General features: G+C 38.8%; 1 protein-coding gene and 1 long non-coding RNA gene across 3 annotated transcripts in view; both read left to right on the top strand.

The window, feature by feature from the left end:
• The window catches only part of MCCA (methylcrotonyl-CoA carboxylase alpha chain), a 39,928-nt gene that overhangs the window by 14,037 nt on the left and 1,864 nt on the right, over window positions 1-24,027 (top strand). Inside the window, exons 13-16 of one of the 2 annotated variants that reach the window (XM_039040942.2) lie at window positions 16,654-16,770; window positions 16,859-17,104; window positions 17,215-17,310; window positions 21,829-21,882. In XM_039040942.2, the coding sequence (XP_038896870.1) occupies window positions 16,654-16,770; window positions 16,859-17,104; window positions 17,215-17,310; window positions 21,829-21,837 (468 nt within the window). In that variant the 3' untranslated portion in view covers window positions 21,838-21,882. Of the gene's footprint in view, window positions 1-16,653; window positions 16,771-16,858; window positions 17,105-17,214; window positions 17,311-21,828; window positions 22,040-24,027 lie in introns of those variants that run through there. The other variant, XM_039040941.2, reaches the window with a different exon arrangement.
• On the top strand, window positions 18,584-20,949 carry LOC150033706 (uncharacterized). Its single transcript, XR_016531737.1, has 2 exons — window positions 18,584-20,017; window positions 20,103-20,949. It is a non-coding gene; the product is annotated as an uncharacterized LOC150033706 (long non-coding RNA).

Raw genomic sequence — 24,027 nt, forward strand, 5'->3', positions numbered from 1 at the left:
AGAGTTCGGCCCAAGGGATTTACTTGCTCCATTTCAACGGCTGTTCATTACAAAAACATCTTAGACACATCTCTAAACAACGATTCACCTGTTTCGTCTGGCCATCCGTTTGAGGGTGGAAAGCCGTGCTCCTCTTCAACACTGTCCCCATCATTGAGAATAATTCCTTCCAAAAATGACAAAGGAAGATTTGGTCCCGATCGGTCACTATGGATTTAGGGACTCCATGATGTCGCACAACTTCCTAAATAAAAGCCTCCGCCACTTACTTGGCAATGAAAAGATGTTTTAATCGCATGAAATGAGCATACTTACTAAGTCTGTCCACAACCACCATGATAACATCAAATCCTTCTGATTTGGGCAACCCTTCTACAAAATCCATCGTTAAGTCATCTCAAACTTGCTCAGGTATAGGTAACGATTGTAACAACCCATGGTTTCATGGATTCTGCCTTATTCCGTTGACATGTGTCACATTACTCCACATACTTCTTAATATCGGCCTTCATTCTTTGCCAATAAACTTCCCCAGACATCCTCTTGTATGTTCGAAGGAAACCCGAATGCTCACCGAGTACTGAGTCATGGAAGGTATGCAACATCGAGGGTATCATCGAGGATTTCTTGGACAGCACCAATCTCCCTTTATATAGCAGCTTCCCACGACACAACTGATAATTTGCCTTTACCTCAGGATCTTCTTTTAGTTTAGCTATTATGGCCTACAACTCTTCATCTTCTCGGACCTCATCGAGTAAGGCTGGTGCAGACATTACCATAAGTTCTTCGGTAAGAGGTATTCAAGAGAGCGCATTCGCTGCTTTGTTTGTGAGACCAGGCTGATACAAAATCTCAAAGTCATATCCCAACAATTTGGTTAACTAGTTCCTAGGGTTGCACTTCCCTCTGCTCAATAAAAAATTTCAACGCTTTTTGATTCGACACCACGGTAAATTTGCTTCCCAAGAGGTAATGCCTCCATTTTTGGACAGCCAACACTACTGCCATCAGTTTGCGCTCGTAGACTGACTTCCCTTGTGCTCGTGGAGACAACTTCTGACTAAAATACGCAATCGGCTTCGAATTTTGAGTAAGCACTGCTCCCAACCCATGTCCTGAAGCATCCGTTCCAATCAAAAAAGGAATCGAGAAGTTTGGTAACGTCAGCATGGGAAGTGAAGTCATGGCCTGCTTCAGTTCTTCAAAGGCACGATTCACTTGCTTGTCCCAATGGAAGGCATTTTTCTATAATAACTGAGTCAGAGGGGCTGCTATTTGACCATACTTTTGCACAAACCGTCGATAGTATCCTGTGAGGCCTAGAAAACCTTTACTGTAGTAGGTCTTGGCCATTGCAACATTACTTTAACCTTTTCCCCATTTGCTTCTACCCCTTATTGTGACACCCAATGACTGAGATATTGAATTCTAGGCTGACAAAATATGCACTTCTTATTTACGAATAGTTTATGATCTCTCAGAAGATTGAAAACCACAACTAAATGTGTTTCATGGGTGGAAATGTTAGGGCTGTAGACTAGTATATCATCAAAAAAGACCAAGATGAATCTCCTAAGGAATGGCTTGAAGATCTAGTTCATCAATGATTGGAATGTTGCCGGTGCATTAATCAATCCGAAAGGTATGACAAAGAACTCGTAATAGCCTTCGTGAGTCTTGAAGGCAGTCTTCTCAACGTCTTCTTCCCTCATATGGATTTGGTGATACCCTGAACCTTAAGTCTAGTTTGGAATAAACAGTAGAACCGTGGAGCTCATCGAGTAATTCCTCGATCACTGGGATAGGGAATTTGTCAGCAATCATTATTTGATTCAATTTCCGGTGATCCACACAAAATCTCCAACTTCCATCTTTCTTTTCACCAGTAATACAGGACTAGAATAGGGGCTTCGACTAGGTGTAATAATCCCCACCTCGAGCATTTTCCCCACGAGTTTCTCGATTTCTTCCTTTTGCTTGTACCCATATTTGTGTGGTCTTACATTAACCAAGGGTCGTCCTTCCAAAGTGTTGATTTGATAATCTATTTCTCTTTTGGGTGGGAGTTCTGTTGGTACCCCAAAAATATCTTCATTCTCTTCAAGCAGGCATTGAATCATCATGAGTAGCTTTTCTACCCCTTGGTCAGCATCCTCTTCAATCACATCCCGATCATATGCTATTTTAACATTCTGAAACTCCATTAAAAACCCAAGGTCCTCCTCCTCCCAAACTTTGGCTAGAGCCTTTAGTGATATTTCCGAGTGAGTGAGCGTCAGATCCCTTTCAATGTTACTACTCGATCCCCCTCCATGAAGCACATAGTTAGCGAGGGCCAATGCACCCCCATGAACCCTGTAGTATAGAGCCGCTGCATTCCTAGGACCTCGTCCATCTTGCCCAGGTCTATTGGAAGAAAATCAGTTGTAATAATAAATTCTTGTAATGTTAAAGTAATAGATTTACATACCCTCTTGCCCTGAAGCGTTTCCCCATTGCCTATCACCACGCCATAATTTCCAGTGGTCGTTATTGTTAGCTTCAGCTCGTTGATCAACCTCTAGTGAATAAAATTATGAGTCGCTCCACAGTCTATAACAACAATTACCTCTTTTCCCCCAAGAGTTCCCTTCACCTTCATCGTTCCTCGCGTCGAAAAACCCATCATAGAATGCAGGGACACCTCAATGCCTTCCACCACTTCAATCGTTTTAAGTTTTGGCGCTTCTTCGTCTCTTCCTCTTCGGTTTGCTCCGCTACGTCACCTTCTGTGGTGATGAACAACATCAACTCACGATTCTCCCTCATTTTGCAACGATGACCGACCGAGTATTTCTCGTTACGACGAAAACAAAGACCCTTCGCAACCGTTCTCGATACTCAACGTCAGACAGTCGTTTGACTGAGGGTTCTTTCTTCATGAAGTTCCCTTTGACGGGAATAGTAACCTGTTTGTTAGCCCCTAACTTCATAGCTGTCACATTAGATTTCGTGGATGGGCTATTGCTTTTTGTTTTTGGTTTGGGCCTCCTCCTTTTCCAGCTCACTAATATCCAGTTCGGATAATGCCAACTTAAGTGCCAAGTTGCAATCACTAATCAGTTGGGCCTCGCGTATATTGGCGTCTAAGCCAACCGGGTGTCTACTGATGACCTCTGCACGTATAGCTGGGTCCAACCATTCAAGAAAGCGTTGACAAGGACCTCTTCTGCCATCTCCGGTAGTGGTGCCGAGTAAGTCATAAATTTCTTCACATAATCAGCGTAGCTGCCATTTTGTTTAATCCTCAGCAATCGAGCTTCGAGGCTCCCCTCCGTCGAGGGTCGATAATGTTTGAACATCCTCTGTTTAAGCTCCTCCCACGTTCCATAGCTCTTCAGTTATGACTTCACCTGGACCATTCCACCTCGTTTGGTGTGAAACTCACCATTGCCACTTTCACATTCTCCTGATCATTGAGTTCATGGATCTCAAAATAATGCTTGACGCGATATACCCACGATTCCGGATTCTCATCGTTGAAGACAGGCTTCTCCAGTCGCTTATACTTACTTTTATCAGTGCCTCCATTTCCCATATGGTGAGTAGACTCGACTTCCTCCATTTTTCCCTTGTTTTTGTTACGTGACCCTTTAGCAATCCTGATTCTTCATTCCTCTTCATCGAGCTGTTCTCTCTTATGTCCTCGGAAAGTTTCTCCACGCTCTTACAAAGGCCCAAGAGCAGGTCCTTCATAGATGAAATCTCCTTCTCTGTGGCTTCAACCCTCTCTTCGATCTGTTTCTGTGCCATTTGCCTTGTTCCCCCAGGATTGTAACGGCTCTGATACCAATTTGTTAGGTTCCAGTTCCTGCACTCAACTTAAACAACACAAGCAACAAAGAAATCCACCAGAAGAATAGGATATTCACCTCTCTCTAGTATTATTTATATTTCTAGTTGAGTGTTTACACAAAACTTGAAAGATTCAGCCACCAACAAAAGAAAGAAACAAGCAAGGATTAAAAAGAAAAGAAGAATCCAACAATGCCAATTCGAGAGGGCTAGCTTTCTCTCCTTCAGCTTAAGGCTGCTTCACCTTAAAACGATATCCTGCCCTCTATGCCTCCCTCCATTCCATTATAAAGCACAACCTCGTGGTCCCTTCCCCTTATGATTCCCTCATCTAAATGGTTACAATCTTCCTCCACTATCCTAGGAGTAATTTCCCTTTTACCCATCCTCTTGTATGTATGAATGATCGGGGGTCTAACACACTCCCCTTCACTTGTGGGCTTGAAATATGTAAAAGAGCCAAACAAGTGGAAATCAATATTAAATGGGGAGGAATCAAGTTTGTAGGGGTTTGAACATAGGACATCCTGAACCAACTTGCTCTGATACCATGTTGAAAAATATTATTTTCTCTTATTCCTCTTAGTAGAAAAGAGTTTTTTAAATAGAAGAAACACCTGATTACAAATAAGGAAGGACTAAAATACAATAATTAGAATACAATAAATGCAACGGGGAATTTTACAAAAAAGGAAATAATTAACACTCCTTCGTAAGGTAGTTTGAAAATATCATTCATGGCCAGCTTGTCAATTAACTTGTTGAATTGCCAATTTGCCACTTTGGAAGACCTTTAGTTAACACATTTGCAATTTGTTCTGTTGTCAGAAGGTAGGGAATGCATATTTTTCTTGCACCAATCTTCTTCTTTATGAAGTGTTTATCAACTTCAATATGTTTTGTTCTATCATGAAGGACTAGATTATGAGCAATGAAAATTGCTGACTTGTTATCACAATAAATGCGTATGGGCATTGTCTGAGAGCATTTCAATTCTTCCAATAGTCTTTTTATCCATATGCCCTCACAAATACCATGCACCAACGCTCTAAATTCTGCTTCAGCACTACTTCTAGCAACCACACTTTGTTTTTTACTTCGCCAAGTAACTAGATTTCCTCCAACAAAAGAGCAATAATCTGAAGTGGATCTTCTATCAATCGTACTACCTGTTCAATCAACATAAGTGTAAACCTTAATATGTAGGTGGTTATGCTTTTTAAATAATATACCTTTTCCTAGAGTACCTTTCAAATATCTCAAGATTCTACAAACTGCTTCAAAGTGAACTGACCCGGGAGCATGTGTAGGAAATCAAGCTAAATTATGTCGTTGTAAATTAGAGAATTAATTCAAATTATTTCCTTGTATATTGTAATTGTTTTTCTTTCCATATAAGTTTAGATTGATAGCTTAATTTCAACACATTGATTGAGATAGTCTTCTTGTATATATTGAGCCTTTCTCAATCACTCAATGAATAAGAGAGAGATTAATTTTTCCTATACTCAAATTCAGCATGCATGAACCAACTTACCATTGTAACTACAAAAGCGATGTTAGGACATGTGTAAGAGAGGTATATGAGTCTCCCACAAGTCTCTGGTACTTTTCTTTTTCTTTTACCTCTTTTTTAGTTGCAGCTACCAATTTTAAATTCTGCTCAATGGGAGTTTCTGCCATCTTGCAACCAAGTAAACCTGTCTCGTTCAATAGGTCAAGAATATACTTCATTTGGTCGACAAGAATGCCACTTTTAGACCTGGCAAACTCCATGCCTAGGAAATACTTTAAGGTTCCCAGTCCTTGATTTGGAAATTATTAAAAAGTTTTTTGACATTACCTATAAGTATGATATCATCAACATACACTATCAAAACAACAACCTTATCACTTCCAGTATTTTTATAGAATCGAGCACGATCAACTTGACTTTGACTGAATTTATAGCTCGTGACTGCCTTTCCAAAATGTTCAAACCATGCTCTAGGAGAGTGTTTAAGGTCGTATAATGATTTCTTTAACTTGCACACTTTGTTAACCCCAAGATTCACCTTGAAACCAAGTGGCAAGTCCATATATACCTCTTCTTCAAGGTTCCCATTGAGAAAGACATTCTTAACATCAAGTTGATAAAGATGCCAATCAAAATTAACTGCAACAGATAACAATTATGATAGAATTAATTTTAACAACCGGAGCAAATGTTTCTTATCAGTTCCATAGGTCCAAATGAACCCTTTGGCAACCAATCTGGCCTTGTACCTTTCAATACTACCATCAGTTTTACATTTTACAGTGAATGCCCATTTGTATCCCACTGTTTTCTTATCTTTGGTAGTTCAACTATGTCCCATGTGCAATTTTGTTTCAACGCATTAATCTCTTCCATCATTGCTAATTTCCAATTCAAATCATTTAGGGCCTCCTATATATTCCTTGGAACAAATAAGTCGGTTATTTTGGATGTGACGGCTTTATGACAGTTAGACAATCTACGATAAGAAAGATAGTTTGCAATGGGATATTTGGTACATTTTCGAGTACCTTTCCTATGGACAATTAGAATATCAAGATCAGACACATCAAGTAAAGGATTATGAGGAGATGAAGAACTAGGAGAACTAGGAGTAGTGTCTAATACCTGGATCTTCAGGTTCATTCATCGGAGCATTAGATTGGTCTTGCAATAAGTCAACTGTCTGATCTCAATCTCTTTGAGTCAATTTTTTCTAGTATAAACCTGTAGTTCAGAATTTCGACTTGTTGAGTCAGTTTGTAGTGTTTTTCTCCCTGAAGAAGAACTCTCCACGCTTGGCATTAAAGGACTAGAACTCATAATTTTGGGACAACTGATGTTTGGGAGAGGTGACCCAAAAATTATCTTCAAGGTTAGATGTCTCCCTTGAAGAGAATTTAGGCTAAAAATGGTTGACTTTCCAAAAATGACACATCCATACTCCCAAAATACTTATTAGTCAAAGGATCGAAACATTTGTAAGTCTTCTTATGAGAGACATAGTCTACAAAAATGCATTAATGGCTTGAGGATCAAGTTTGGTTTGAGAAAGGGTAGGAGTATGGACATAAGTAGTAAAACCAAATAATTTTATTGGTAAATTATAGAACAATTGGTCATTAGGAAAAAAAACTCTTTGAAGTGACTCAGAGGAGTTTTAAAATTCAAAACCTTAGACAACATTCGATTGATCAGATATGCAGCTGTAAGGATTGCATTATGCTACAAATATTTTGGAACATTCATAGAAAAACATAAGGACACGAGAAAACCTGATTGTGGCAAGGAAACACTAGGATTACTAGATGATGAATTGGTCTTTAGCAGCTTCAGAATTTAATCAAATTGCTGTTTATTGAACGGGTTGGAGTCAACAACATTAGCATTAGAGGTATGCTGATGAGAATTTCTCTCACCTTGCTTAGAACTTTTCCAATTCATAGGTTTTTCATGAAGTTTCCAACAAGTTTCACGCATATGTCGATGTTTATTGTTGTAAATCTCTTAGGTTTGAGAAAGAATCAAAATGCTCTATTCATTCACCAAAGATATGAATATATACAAGTGCACAAAGCATAGAAAAGGAAAATATCACAAAATATTTACAAGAATGGAAAACCCTAACTATAGAATTATAACACTCCCCCTTAAGTTGGAGCATATATGTTAATCATGCCCAACTTGTTATATAGATAATCTATACGTTTTCCATCCAAAGCTTTCGTGAAGACATCTCCTAATTGTTCTCCAGTCTTCACATATCCTGTAGATACCAACCCTTGTTGAATTTCATACAAAATGGCAATCAACTTCAATATGTTTAGTCCTTTCATGACATACTAGATTAGACGCAATATGAAGTGCTGCTTGATTATCACACCACAACTTTGTCGGTGTGGTGATTTCAAATCCCAACTCAACAAGAAGTTCATATATCCAAATCAATTCACACACAGATTGTGCCATATTCTGATTCTGCACTTGAATGTGACACCACATTTTGCTTCTTACTCTTCCAAGAAATCAAATTACCATCAACAAAAACACAATACCCTGAGGTTGATCTTCTGTCTTCTTTAGATCCTGCCCAATCGGTGTTTGAGAAATTTTCAATATTAGTATGACCATAATCCTTATATAATAAACCACGCCCGGGAGCAACCTTCAAATAACAAAGAATCTGTTCCAATGGAGCCCAATGATCAACTGTAGGGCATGACATGTACTGATTCACAATACTTATTGAATAGGCTATGTCGGATCGAGTCACTGTAAGGTAATTAAGTTTTCCCACTAAACTCCTATATCTTTCAGGATCTTTTAGCAATTCTCCATCTTTTGTGAGCTGTAAATTGGGCATCATTGGGGTATTACATGGCTTAGCCCCTACCTTTTTTGTTTCAGTCAACAAGTCAAGTACATATTTTCTCTGTGATAATAGAATTCCTTTCTTGCTTCTTATTACCTCAATTCCTAAGAAGTATTTCAACATGCCCAAATCTTTTTTATGGAATTGACTACGAAGAAAGATCTTTAGAGATTGGATACCTAAAGCATCATCACCAGTAATCATAATATCATCCACATATACGACTAATAAGATGACACCACCCTCAGATCTCTTAAAAAAGACTGAATGATCTAACCTGCTCTTCCGCATTCCAAAGCTTTCAATCACTTGACTAAATTTACCAAACCAAGCTCGTGGGCTTTGCTTTAATCCATACAAGGATTTACGAAGGCGACACACCGTTCCATTCCCCTCCTGAGCAACAAACCCTGGTGGTTGCTCCATATACACCTCTTCTTGAAGATCATCATGAAGAAATGCATTTTTAATATCAAGCTGATGTAAAAGCCAATGATTGATTGAAGTTAATGAAATAAACAACCTCACAGATGTCATTTTTGCTACAGGAGAAAAAGTATCAGCATAGTCAATGCCATAAGTTTGTGCGTAGCCTTTCGCTACGAGGCGTGCTTTTAATCGAGCAACAGAACCATCAGGATTGACTTTAACTGCAAACACCCATTTGCAATCGATAGCCTTCTTTCCTATAGGGAGAGAAACTAAATCCCAAGTACAATTATCATCTAAGGCAGTCATCTCCTCCACCATTGCGGCACACCAACCAGGATGAGACAAAACCTCATGAATAGTTTTCGGGATGGATACAGACTCTAAGGATACAATGAATGAACATGTGGAAGGTGACAAATGGTTATATGAAACAAAAGAGGAAATAGGATGAGCACATGTACGTTTACCTTTATGAAGAGCAATAGGAAGATCATCACTCATTTCTGGATCCAATGACGAAGAAGACTCTGGTACAGGGCATGGAACTGGAGGAGATTGTCGTCGAGTATAGACCTTAATGATGGGAGGAGAAGTAGATGTAGCCACAAGTAGAGATGAACCAGGAAGAGGATCGGAAGGAGAAATAACTGTATAGACAAGGAAATCATCCTCTAATTCCTTATGCTCCCCCTGACTCTTATCCGAAGAGAAAGACGGTGATGAAAAAAATGGGGTATGTTAAAAAAACGTGATATCAGGAAAGATTAAATATTTATTTAGACTAGGACAATAACACCGATACTCCTTTTGGACACGGGAATAACCAAGGAAAATACATTTTAAGGACTTTGGATCCAGCTTGGTATGCTGAGGCCGAACATCCTGAACAAAGCAGGTACAACCAAATATTTTGGGTGGAATGGGAAACAAATGTTACTTGGGGCATAAAGTACGAAAAGGTATCTCACCCTTAAGAATGGAAGAGGGCATGCGATTTATTAAGAAACAAGCTGTGGAAACATCAGCCCAAAAGGATTTTGGAGCATGCATCTGAAACATCAAAGCTTTGGCTATCTCAAGGAGATGACGATTCTTTCGTTCTGCAACCCCATTTTGAGATGGAGTATCAACACAAGAAGATTGATGAAGAATGCCATAGGCATCTAAATAAGACTTGAGTGTATAAGAAAAATATTCCTTAGCATTATCACTCCGTAGAATTTTAAGAGTACCACTAAACTAAGTTTGAATTTCAGCATGGAAGTTACGAAAATGAGAAAGTAACTCAGAACGACTTCTCATTAAATATAACCACGTAACACTAGAATAGTCATTGACAAATGTAACAAAATACCTAAACCCTCCTTTGGACTCAACAGGACATGGACCCCAAACATCAGAATGGACTAATTCAAAAGGAGCACTAGCTCGTTTATTGACTTGAGGATACGAACTCAAACTGACATGACTCACAATCTAAAGAAGATAAATGTTGAAGTTGTGGACGAAGACTCTTCAACACAGAGATAGATGGATGACCCAAACGACAATGCTCTTTAAAGGGAGACGACACGTTAGAGCATGTGATGGTAGTAGGTGTTTGTGGTTCAAAGATGTAAAGACCTCCAAATTCCTGCCCTTTACCAATAGTCTGTTTCGTCGTAAGATCTGAAATAAGCAATAACCAGGAAAAAAGGAGACACAACAATGAAGATCACGAGTGAGTTTACTGACCGAAATCAAATTAAATGAGAAATTTGTTTAATTTAAAACTGGTGACAAAGAAATTGATTCAGTGAGATGGACGGTTCTTGATCCTAAAACAGGAGTGGAGGTTCCATCAGTTATAGTGACATTAGGTGAAGAGGTAGATGTACAAAGGTTAGAGAATAAACTGGGGTTACTTGTCATATGGTCTGTAGCGCCAGAGTCAATGACCCATTTTGACGTGGAGGAAAGAAGGCATTTAGAAATGTTACCTGTCTCCGCGATGGTCGTAATGGGAGTAGAAGATGATGTCCTCAATGACTCTTGATACTGCTGAAATTTAGCAAACTCCTCTGTAGAAATCGTAATTGACTTGTCAAGATTATGAGGAGTAGAGGCGACATGTGCAGAGGGTGATGGCATCCTCTGACCCTTATTCAGCAATCTTCTGCATTCACGTTTCATATGGCCAGGTTTATGACAATAATAGCAAACAATACCTCGACTAGGGTGTTTGCTATTATTGTCATAAACCTGTGAACAAGGAGAGATATCAACGACTGGCGGCTGAGAGCGAAATCCAACGAAGCTCAAGTGACCGGTGGCAGTGAATGAATGAAGATCAATCAACAACGGCGGCAGCAACAAAAGCTAGAGTTTTTTTAGGTTGTTAGAAAATTAGGATTTTTTTTTTTGGATTTTTAGGATTTCAAAACATTTACCGCTCTGATACCATGTTAAATTACCAATTGACCCAAAATCTTAAGCTAATGGGTGAGGTAAGTAAATTTAATTATAATTATTGAAAATAAAAGGGTAGAAGAGAAAAACACCAAATTACGTGGAAAACCCTATGCTAGGGAGAAAAAACCACGATAAGAGTTTTTTTATTAATTTTCTGATACATAGCACACACTATAGGGACAGGTATAAATAACCAAACAGTAAGAAACCCTAGACTATAGACACCACATGAAAAGACCAAAACACCCTGAGGGCTAAATCACAATTTCAACACTTCTCCTCAAGTTGGGGCGTAGATGTCAATGAGACCCAACTTGCTAATACAGGTTTCAAAAGTTTGTCTAGGTAACCCTTTGGTGAGAACATCCGCAACTTGTTGAGGACGGAACATAAGGGATGCAAATGCTGTCGTTATCTAGTTTTTCTTTGATGAAGTGTCGGTCAATCTCAACGTGCTTGGTTTTATCATGTTGAATCGGATTGTTTGCAATATTAATGGCAGCCTTGTTATCACAGTAAAGTCTCATCGGGTCATGACTTTCCTGGTGTAGATCTACCAGAACCTTTTTCAACCAAATCTCTTCACAAATACCCAAACTCCGAGCCCTGTATTCGGCTTCGGCACTGCTTCTAGCCACGACACCTTACTTCTTACTTCTCCAGGTAACTAAGTTTCCCCACACAACCGTACAATATCTTGAGGTGGACTTCTTCCTATCTGTAACAGAACCAGCCCAGTCTGAGTCTTTGTAGGCCTCGATGCACCTTTTATCATGCTTTCTGAAAACCAAGCCCTTTCCAGGTGAAGACTTCAGATACCTCAGAATTTGTGTAACCACCTCCATGTGTCTTTCATAGGGAGCCTGCATAAACTGACTGACTAAGCTAACTGCATATGATATATTAGGTCTGGTATGTGAAAGATATATCAGTTTCCCCACAAGCCGTTGATATCTCTCCTTGTTCACAGGAACATCATCTACTGATTCTATTAGATTGCAGTTGACTTCTACCGGCGTATTTGCAGGTTTACACCCTGTCGTTCCAGTATCTCTCAATAAATCTTGAGTGTATTTCCTCTGAGATACTGAGATCCCTTCCTTCGATCTTGCTACCTTCATTCCCAGGAAATATCTCAAGTCACCGAGATCTCAAACTCATCTGTCATTTGCAGTTTCAACCTGTCAATCTCTACGGAATCATCCCCTGATAGTATAATATCGTCAACATAGACAATCAAGACAGCTATTTTCCTCGGTGCTGACTTCTTAGTGAACAAGGTATGATCCGAATGCCCTTGAACAAACCCCTGAGATTTAACAAAAGTGGTGAATCGATTGAACCAAGCTCTAGGGGACTGCTTCAGGCCATACAAAGACTTTTTTAATTTGCAAACTTGATTGCCAAACTGTGCTTTGAAACCTGGAGGTGAGTTCATATATACCTCTTCTTCTAGCTCACCATTCAGGAACACATTTTTCACATCCAACTGATGTAGGGGTCAGTGTTGATTAACGGTAATGGAGGGAAGAACACGAATAGTGTTAAGTTTTGTCACAGGTGAGAATGTTTCTGAGTAATCCACTCCATATGTCTGGGTGAATCCTTTTGCAACCAATCTGGCCTTATATTTGACGAAACTTCCATCTGACTTATATTTGACAGTTAAAACCCATTTACACCCTACTGTTTTGTGATCTCTCGAAAGACTAACCAGATCCCACATTTTGTTAGTCTCAAGAGCTCGCATTTCCTCCATAATTGCAGCTCGCCATTCAGGAATTTCCAGAGCCTTGTGCACATTGCCTAGAATCATTGCAGTATCCAGGCTGGTGGTGAAAGCTCTAAATCTCGTAGACAAGTTACTGTAAGACAAGAAGCTTTTCATAGAGTGTTTGGTGCACGACCTCGTACCTTTCCGCAGAGCAATTGGCAAAACCAAGGTAGCATCAATCTCACTGATCTCGTCTGCCTGTTCATCTGTACCCATCTGTTCATTTTCAGTCCCCTGAGCATCACTTGGCGCTTCATTACAACCATCATCCCTGACTTCGCCAGAGTTCACTACATCACCTTTAACATATTCATTATCATTAAGACTAGGGGTACTTTGAGCCTGAGCCGGTTTTGGTTCTGGCTCTTGAACACCTTCCGGCGGGGCAACAGGGGGAACAATTTTGGGAACCATTTCCTTTCGGAGATGCTACCTATAGTATGTTATCCAAGGCACTTGTTTTGTAGAGAGGACAGACTCATTTGTTTCAGGAATAGGTTCCGGAAACAGGTCTAAAGGAACAGAGTAAGTGGAAGTGTTAGCCTCTTCACTCGAGATCTCCCCCTGAAGAGGACTAACAGGAAAGAAGGGTTTGTCCTCTAGAAAGGTGGCATCCATGGTGACAAAATACTTTTGAGAGGAAGGCTGAAAACACTTGTAGCCTTGTTGATGGAGCGGATACCCAACAAAGACACATTTTTGGGCCCTAGGAGCAAATTTACTCTGGTGAGGACCGTGATTATGAACGAAAATGGTGCACCCAAACACTTGAAGAGGAACATTTGGGAAAAGGTGAGTGGATGAGACGAACTCTTTAAAATGCTCTAAGGGGGTTTGGAATTTGAGCACACGGGAGGGCATCTGATTGATGAGATGAGTTGCAGTGAGTACAACATCTCCCCATAGATATGAGGGTAAGGATGCAGGTATCATGAGGGATCGGGCTACTTCAATGCGGTGACGATTTTTCTAGTCGGCCACCCCATTCTGCTGAGGAGTATAGGCACAGGAATTCTTGTGGACGATACCTTAGAGTTTAAAAACTCATGAAGGGACTGATTAACAAATTCACGTCCATTGTCACTTCGAAGAATGACGATTTTGGTATTGAACTGTGTTTTGATGGTGGTGTAAAACTGTTAAAAGACCGTCGTCAATTTAGACTTGTTGGTAAGAAGGAACACCCATGTAAGATGGGTGTGATCATGTATGAAGGTGACAAACCACCGTTTACCTGACACCGTTGTGACATTCGATGGACCCCAAACGTCACTATGTATCAGGTGGAAGGGTCGGGAAGGTTTGTAGGGTTATGAGATAAAGGACACCCTAGGCTGTTTTGCATGAATACAAACATCACAAGATAAAGATGGCATATTCACATTTCAAAATAAATGGGAAAATAGATATTTCATATAATGAAAGTTTGGATGTCCAAGACGAAAATGCCATAATAAGAAATCAGTTTCAGAAACAGTAAGAGAAGACAGTGAACAAGTGCTAGATAAACTCCTAGAAGAAGCATCCTCGGAGAGGAAGTAGAGCCCTCTATTATGCCGGACAGTGCCAATCATCTTCCCTGAGCTCAGGTCCTGAAACGAAACATTATCTAGTGAGAAAACGACTTTACAGTTCAAATCTCTGGTTAATTTATTGACTGATAGCAAATTATAAGATATCTTTGACACATGTAAGACATTCTGTAAAACCAGTCCTTGAATTGGAGATAAGTGACCCTTTCCAGCAACGGGGGCAAATGACCTATCTGCAATTCGTATTCTCTCATTTCCAGTACTTGGATAATAGGAGAGGAATTGATCAGATGATCCAGTTAGGTGGTCCATTGCTCCTGAGTCAAGAATCCAGGACTCATCCCCCTTAACAAGGAAACTAAAGGACTGAGGAGTACCTGATTGTGCAACGTTGTTGGTTCCAACTGTACTTGGATCCACATGGCTAGTCACCGGGGAGGCATCATCAACTGTTTCACCCACAAGGGCTCGACCAGATTTAGACTTATCATTTGGAGGGCGCCGCTTGCCATTTGGTGGACGACCGTGTAATTTCCAGCATTGATCTTTTGTGTGCTAGGGTTTCTTACAGTGTCCGCAAATCGGTGGAGACTTTTCATTTTGTTTGTCATTCTCTGGTCCAGCTGACTTGACTCAAAACGCAGCAGAGTCTAAGGTGGTGGTTGCGGTACCGTTTATAGCCCTGGTTCTATCCTCTTCTAACCTGATTTGTGAGCAAACTTCAATCAGGGACGACATTGGTCTTTGTCCCAAAACTCGGCTCCGGACGCCATCAAATTTCGAATTTAAGCTCGCCAAAAAATCATATGCGCGGTCAGCCTCCTCAATCTTCGAATACTGAACCTTGTCGACTGGGCAATTCCAAATTATTTTGCGACACAGATCCATTTCTTGCTACAACAGTGACATTATTGAAATAGGATGTTACGTCAAAGATGCCTTGTTTGCATTCGTGTACTTGTTTTCTCAAGGTATAGAGGTGCAGAGTGTTTTGTCTTTTCGAATATAGTTTCTGGACGGCTTCCTAAATATCCCGAGCTGAAGCTGAATACAGTAAGGGCTTCCCGATCTGGGGTTCCATATTGTTTATTAAAATCGAACGGAGGAGAGAGTCCTCCTCCTTCGAAATACGTTCCTGGGGATCCCAAGGTTCGGTCTTGGTATCTCTTCGGTTAGGTATCCGAACTTGTGTCGTCTCTCAAGGACCATTTTCACAGATTGAGACCAAGAAAAGTAGTTTTGGTTGTTAAATTTTTCTCCAATAGAAATTCCTGTAGAATTACCCACAGAACTAGACATAATGTTTGTAATAGGTAAAGCAGGGTAAGCGGTTACTGTTTCTGGCGAACATAATGGAAAGCCTGAATACGTATCTGGGTGACAGTCAGTCGAAGGAATTGCTGTGGATCTAATGGTTGCCCCGAGTGTCGAAATCTGCTGCTGCAAGTGTGCCAATTGTTGTTGTAAACCAATCGTTTCGCCAAAACCCACCGTGGGCTGTTGTTGCCCATAAAAACCCGAATACATTGACTCTGTTGGCGTGGAGGAAGTGGCTGGCTGAGCAAGGAAGTGACCCTGATGAACCAGCCGGGCTGACTGAACCGGGTTTGGCTGGACCGCCTGGTTCAGCTGGACTGGTTGGTTCAGCGCCTGGTTTGAAGGAGTGGTCAATCGACGGGGTTAGGGCTTAGGGCTAAACCAAAACGCCCTGGGCTAAACCATAATTTCAACAATAATATCTAACAATAATCCATTTATTACCCTATTATCTCATAGACATGCAAAATGGGGTTGGAAATATTACATCAAGAGGTGGATTTTGCTCCTTTCCATTTGTGGAAAGTGAGGATTCCCTTAAGACCAATTTAGGTCTTGAATAATGGAGCTCCCACCATCTTGGTATCCCGTGGAGGACTTTGTTCATGATTAAATTATGGATGGCAGTAGTTCATTCAAGGGCTAATGGTTATGGAATTTAAGGAGGGATAGATGAATATAGGGGTAAAGTGTAATTTTATGCATCTATAGTTATGGATTGGTTGTGAAGGGTTGACTCACATTTGGAACTTGTTCTTGTGATTTTTCTTTTTGTTGGCTCTTTTATTTGGTACAGCTTGTATTTATATATGGCCTGTTTTCTGACATTCACTATCCTTAATGATAGCAGCTCTCTTGTAAAACAAAATAAAAATTATATTTATTTAATTCATGACGCTGTTTGTTTTCAACACGTGTACAGACTGGAGAAAGTGGTTCTTCTGCGGTTGAAGTTAAAGTATCCCACCTTGGAAAACATAATTTCAGAGTTGAAGTTGATGGTATTATCATGGAAGTTCGCTTGGCTATTTACTCAAAGGTAAATGATGGATCTATTCCTACATCAATTCATTTCTCCCCACCCCATCTCCTTTTGGTTTTCTTCATTGGAACATTCTTGAATTCAGGATCAGACGAAACATGTGCATATATGGCATGGGTCACATCACCATCACTTTAAACAGAAGTTGGGGGTTAATTTAGCAGATGAAGATGAATCACAGCATAAGCCTGGTTTTGAGGCAGCATCCAACCATCCTCAGGGAACTGTTGTTGCTCCCATGGCTGGTCTAGTGGTAAAGGTTCTAATGAAAAATGGTGATGAAGTTGGAGAAGGGCAATCTGTGTTGGTCCTTGAAGCAATGAAGATGGAGGTTTGCAACAGAACTGCCTGTTTTTCAGTTTATTAATTTTTCAATGTTCTTTAATTTACTTTTAACCAAAAGCATAAGTTGTAATAGTTCCACTCTTGAAATTGCCTCAGCACGTTGTGAAAGCGCCCATGGCAGGACAAATCTATGGCCTACATGTTGCACCGGGTCAGCAGGTTTCTGATGGGAGTATTTTGTTTACTGTTAAGGTAAGCCATTTACCTTTATAACTATTTCATGGATTATATTTATTATCTTTTTGTGGGAGCCTTAGATGCATACATGTTCAATGCAATGAAACATAATAAGCAATAAGCAGATCATAACTGATTATGATTGCCATCCTTCAGCAGGCGGTGCAATTTCATATTTCTTGTATGCTTGTTATACCGTCGGCCTTTTCTTTTGCTTCCTATCTTCGGAACTTTTTATTCCAAGAATTTCCATTAAAGAAATATGGAAGTACAATGAGTGGCTAACATGAATCGGACTGCCAAACAAATTTGGATTGAAAATGAACTCATCCTAAAAGACGAAAAGCCATCTTCCAAAAGCTTGAAACTATGATTATTTTTTATTTTTGGATAATAAACAAAGATGATATTGATTAAGACAAAATCATACAAAAGGGGAGATGAGGTATCACAGCATGCCAAAGATTTACAAAAACGACTCTCAATTAGCGGATATACCAAAGATCGTAATTAGAAAAGGATTTAGAAATAGAACACTAGATGTAGAGAGCTCGATAAATTCCATAGCTTGTCAAGACCAGTCATTCTCTCTTTGAAGACCCTCTGGTTTCTCTCCACAAATTCCATAAGGTTGCCACTATAAATAAGCATTAGACCTCAAAATATGGGTTTTATCCTTGAAAGGAGATCCCAAATTAAGTTGAAAAATAACCTCATCATTTCTTTCGAGAAAACACCAAGCCCAAAACACTTCCGGAAGTCCCGCCCATAAAGAACTTGCCCAAGAGCAAAAGAAGAAAATATGGTGGTGTTTTTCTCCATTCAATCTGCATGACACACCATTTTGGAGATATAGAACAATTCAGCCTTCTTCTTTGAATAACATCCCCTGTATTTAACTTCTCTTGTACAAAGACCCATAGAAAGACACTTGGGAATTTTAGCCCTCCTGATCACCTTTGATTGATAAATATCAATAGGAGCCCGGTCAGTGCATACCTTCTTAGTTATAGGAATCGACTGAAAATTGACCATCTTTGTTAAGGATCCAAGATTTGAAGTCCTTTAAAGCTGATGGAAAGATTGACACATTGATTATGCCTTAAAATATACTGTAGAGGGCAAGATTAATTGTCAATCTCCCTACTATCAAAGTTGTTTATCTTTTATGTTTTCTAGCCTACACAAATGTTTTCCTATGTCTTTCCTTTCAAAAAGGGGGAAAAAAAGGTTTCCAATGAGTTCCAAGACCTTTGTTTCCAACCCCATTATCTATAACCTTTTTCTCAAAATTGGGGTTGCAAAATAGGCCCATTGTGCTGTTGCCACCACTGTTGGTTCCAGTGGGAGGAAACGTGGGAGGAACGTGGGAGGAAGGGCTACTTGATGTGCAAGGGGTTAGAAAATCGAGGAGGTGGGCAGAAGAAGAAGTGGCAAATGACAGGACGACAGGAGATGAAGTTCCGGGCAAAGGGTCGTTGCAAGTCTAGAGAGGAGAGAGAGAAGAGATTAGAGAGGAACAACCATGAAGGAACCGTCAAAGGAACCGTCAAAGGAGAGCACTACTGGCGGCAAGAATGGGGGTGGCCAAACAAAATGTGTCGGAGAAGAACTGGCTGGCGGAGTGGCGAACGGACAAGTAAACGACAAGGTACGAACTTAACTGATTTCACATACTCGAATAGACGAGATGGTGGGCAAAGAAAGGAGAACACGTGGGCGGTTGATGGGTTGGGATGGCAAAGAGACTGTCGAACGAAGAAACGGTGGTTGACGGAAACACAGGTGAGCGAAGACGCTGGGAGGACGAAGAGGTTAGGTGTGCTGAAATTTGCAGAAGAGGGTATACTGCGATGGACGAAAATGATGAATAAACGACATCGAGAAGTTGAGGCTGAGTTGCGAATGAAGGATTGGGGAAGACAACATGGACGATTCTGAAGGCCGAGGGGTATACAAGGCGGCGCCAAAAGCAAAGAGGACGTCAGCTGGGATAAAGACAAAGAGGAAGGTGGTTGGTAAGGAGTGTAACCTAGTGGGTAATGGCAGAAGAAGTCGTGACGATGGAGAAAAGGGAGCACTTGCGCGACAGATGGGGACCACTAACGTGTTAAAAGCTGATGGGAAGGAATGCCAACCGTAGCATTATGGGCTTAATATGTTTGTTTGGGCTGAGTGAGAGTGAAGCTCTGGAGACCCATGATTATATTCTGAAGGAAAGAAGAAAAGAAAATAGACAGTGGCAAAAATGGAAGGGAAATGAAAAGTCGAACCTTAATGCCATCCATGTGTCAACCGTTTGTGTGGAAGAGATATGGGATCGTGAGTTTTTCCTTCATGGACCGGACAAGCTATGCCTTAATGGGCCAAATTTAAGGCCCACATGCTGTCAGAGCTGGAAAAAAGGGGATTGCTTAATGGACTTCTTAAATGTGGGTTTCGGTATTTTAGTGGGGTGAAAAAACCCAATATAATCCACAAGAAATTGAAGAATTGGGGAGAAGGAACAGGCCACGGGTGTGTTGGGGAGGATTGTAATAAGTCAGATGCTAAGGGTTCGATTCTAAACAGTATGGATGGGGCCCAGTGCATTGCTAGGTCAGAAAACGAGGAAATAGTTGAAGATGAATTTTTGGTTGGCCGTTATCTTGATTTAAACCCAGAACCCGACCCGCCTAGGCACTACCACACCCATGTGATCTTTGGCCAAGTGTTCCTTGAGGTAAGCATCATCGTTAGTGGTTTTATTTTGGCTTCCTATCTCTGATAAGCTATGATAATGATGATTGAAATGTTGTGTGGCGAAGTGGGATGTCCAGATGACCGGACGGAGGTTGTTGGACTATGGACAATGGGGAAGACGCAACCAAAGCTGAAAATATACACGGAAGAGTTGCTGGAAAAAGTGCCAGCGGTGGAAGGAGAATGGTCTGGAGAAAATGCTGTTTTCTTTTCTTGTGAAGTGGTGGGATGACAAGTTCCAAGTGATGTGTCAGGTGATGAGGTCAACAAATCGGAAAAAGTTGCAGAAAGCCAGAAACATACTGGATTGGTTATGGGTTGGGATTGTTGGAAGCCCACTCTTACTTTTAAGAAAGATAATGTTTTATGGGCCCAACTTTTGAAGTGTTGCGCGTGTGGGGCAATCCAAGTGACAATGGGCCCAACCCATTAGAGGAGAACAACACCAATGGAAATGAAGAAAGAAGAATGTGGAGTCATGGGCTGAATTCAAATGAAGAAGTTGAAGCCCAAATTGCTTAACAAAGTTGAAGACATTTCTTTCAAAGAGGCGGGTGGTTTTGGGTTTACTGTTTTATTTCAATTTAAATCACAAATTGTGTTTTGTAAGCACACCTGACAAGGTGTTTTCGAAGAGCAGAGTATTGTAAGGACCCTAGTATAGAAATAAGACTATTTGGAGAATCTTAGTATGGTATTAATAAGGGCTATAAGGGTAATTAGATAGGAAGTTAGTTATTGAATATTGCTATAAATAGAAGGAATGAGAGTGTTAGGAGGGTGTGAAGAATTTTATGTGAGATTTCCTAATTGAGAATTTGGAGAGGATTCTCGACCCTCTAGAATGTGCTGAGGTATATTGTCATTTTTTTATGATATTGCAATATAATTCTATCTTTTAATTTTCTTGTTTGTTCTTTGTGTTCTTGAGTTCCTCCTATCAGATTAGTATAAGGTTATTCAGTCCCTTTTGATCTTTATTCACATAAATCTTATTGAAGGGAATTAGCTCTTTCCTCGAGTCTTTTCATGTTTGTCCCAAAAGAGAACGTCTAACTTGACCATAACTCAACTAGTTTTGGAGAAATGGCAGAAATAGAGAAAAATTAAGGGCATTTTTAGTCTTTTACTAGCATGGTGGCTAGTGGGCATAACGACGTGCATATTTAGGTAAAAGTATCTAACAACTGTAATTATTATTGTTTTTCATAAATGGCTTAACCATCAACCTTTATCTTCCTTTTTTTTTTTTTGATTGTTCGTCAATACAATGATGTAGATATACTGTGTGTTAATTTTGTATATTATTGAATAAATCAGAGTACATAATCAACCTCTTACAAGGTGAATCAATAGACATCAAGAAACCACTAAAGGAAAAGATATAAATGGAAAATACCCAAAAAAAAGAAAATAATAGTAGAAATAATAATTAATAATAAACTCTTAAATTTCCTTTTAACACTATTAGTTTGAAGGCGTTAGCCTTGACCATTTCTTACAAGGGGTAGTTGGCGATCTAGGGAGGTCTTGTGTTCAAACCCCTGCAATCTTATTTCCTCTTCAATTAAAATTGATTTCCACTCATTGGGTCTTCTTCATATTGCCTCACAAGTGAAGGGGAGCTCATGCTTTTGAATCGATTAGTGATTTAAGAATCTTTAATGTGGCTATGAAATACTTAGGCCCATTTTTTAAATGTTGTTACCACTTTCGAATTGGCTTGTAATAATATTACTTGAATTAAACTGAGTTTTGATTGATGTTGAAATAAAATTGTGGTTGGTGCAGAAAAACTGAAATAATGGAGCAACTCCTTTCCTGGCAATGGTAAATGTTGTTAAGGTACGGCTCATTTTAGCTTCTTACTGTCACGACAATTGAAGGGGTTCTGATCTGTCCTCACCTTTGTTTAGTTCAAAGAAATCTTGTATATGATCATTGTGACTAAATAAAAAAAAAGCGTCACCTATCAATTTAATAAAGTAAATTATTATTCTCAGGTTGTCTTCAAAACATCAATTCTCTCTCTCATCTCTGACTATTTTCTCAACTTATCATATACGCATCATTGTTATTCTAATTGGTCGTGTCGGACAGTCTGAAAATTTTAAGTTAAATGATAAGTTTTTAAGGCTGTGCTATTTAGTTATTTAGTTCTATAGTTTATAATAGATGTTTAAACTATTTTAAGATTATATTTATTGAGTTTAGCAATGTGAAACACACACACATATATATTTTTTACTTTTTCCTAACAAAGCTAGTATGTGTTTGAAATACTGCTTTTTAGAAACACTTCACATTTGTTTTCTTACAAACAAGTGCTTTTTTATTACTATTGGTTTTTTAAAGTGCATTGTTGTCGTTACTCTGAAGACTTTGAATTGAAGATTTTGTTCTTGCAAATGTGGAGATTTTGAATTGGAAGTAGTGTCGTCCCATCTTAAAGACATCAGGAGTGCTCAACCAAGCACAATCTTTGTGGTTTTGTTTTTTTTAAATAAATAAATTTTATAATGTTATGTTTATTTTTATATTTGTATCTACCTTTCCTAGGTATGAGTTGTATGACTGAAGATAGGTTTTGAAAAAGAAATTTGTTGTGGAAGTAAAATTTGAATTTGTCTTCATTCATTTATATGTGTAGTACAATCTCTAAAATAGGGTATTCTGATTCTCTCTTGTTTTTATGGTTGGAACACTTGTTCTCGAAGTTTGAATCTAACTTTGAAATTGTTGAAAGTTTTCATCTTCTCTACTTTGTTGATTTCCTTTGTCTTCTAGGAAGCTTCAATCTTCATAGTCTCTAGAAAGCATCCATCTTTGAAGTCTCTTGGGATTTGTTTTATTTTGGAGTCTTCAAAGTCTTCCACTTTTAGAAGGATAAGTCTTCAAAGTCTTCAAAATCTTTTGAGAGCTTCTTCAATCTTTTCAACTTAGAAAAATTAAGTTATTTTAATCTTTCAGACTTTGAAGTTCTTTTGTCGTCAAAGGAAGCTTGGATGTTTTGGTTTGGGTCAATTTAGGCTTTGAGCCCAATTGCTTTGATGGATTTGCATTTAAATTTGGGGTTGTTTTGATTTTTGTCAAAAATCGAAAATATTAAGAATTTTGGCAAAACTTCTGTTCCTCACACGACGAACACTTTTATAATTTCAAAGTTGCCCTTGGTATGGTCGGATAACATTATTTTTGAATAAGTGTAATTGCTATATATTTCGATAATATTCAGAATGAATTAGTCTGTAATTGCTATATATTTCGATAATATTCAGAATAAATTAGTCTCTAATTTGTATATCATCATTTTGATTTTAATTTATACTAAAACTTTAAAATTTACATTATCCTATTAAATTTTTATTATTTTAAATTTAGATTATATATTTGTTTTTTATTAAGATTTTACTCATTACTTTATACATATTACCATCTAATAAACCATATGTTTCATTTGAATTTTTATTATTTTTTTAATTTTTCTATTCACATTTTATTCATTATCATCTTACTATATATTATATCATTAATATGTCTTTTTTACAAACAAATAAGTATTCGCTTTGACAATTTTCTTCTTGTTGTTATGCATCTATAACGAGTTAGGCTTCTTGTTGTTTAGGCAACGAGTTAGGTTTCTTATTGTTTTTTCCTTTGTGGGTTCATAGGTTTTATAGTTGATGGAGTTATAAATACAATGTAATTCTTGAAGTTTAAATGAAAATGAAATTATGAATACAACGTAATTGTAAATAAACGAGAAGTTTAAATGAAAATGAAATTATGAATACAACGTAATTGTAAATAAACGAGCTCCCTTCCCGACTTTTCTTTTTCGAGTTACATTTGAATCTATATTTTATTATCAAATTAGATTTTATCCAACTACTTTTTGCATTAATCACAATAAACATAATTTTTCTGATTTTTCTCTCAATTTATATTATAGTTTTATCTTTTATTATCAAATTTGATTTTATCTAACTA

The sequence above is a fragment of the Benincasa hispida genome, chromosome 9 (assembly GCF_027475165.1).
Source record: "Benincasa hispida cultivar pf3 chromosome 9, pf3_genome.v1.1, whole genome shotgun sequence".
In the NCBI taxonomy this organism is placed as follows: domain Eukaryota; kingdom Viridiplantae; phylum Streptophyta; class Magnoliopsida; order Cucurbitales; family Cucurbitaceae; genus Benincasa; species Benincasa hispida.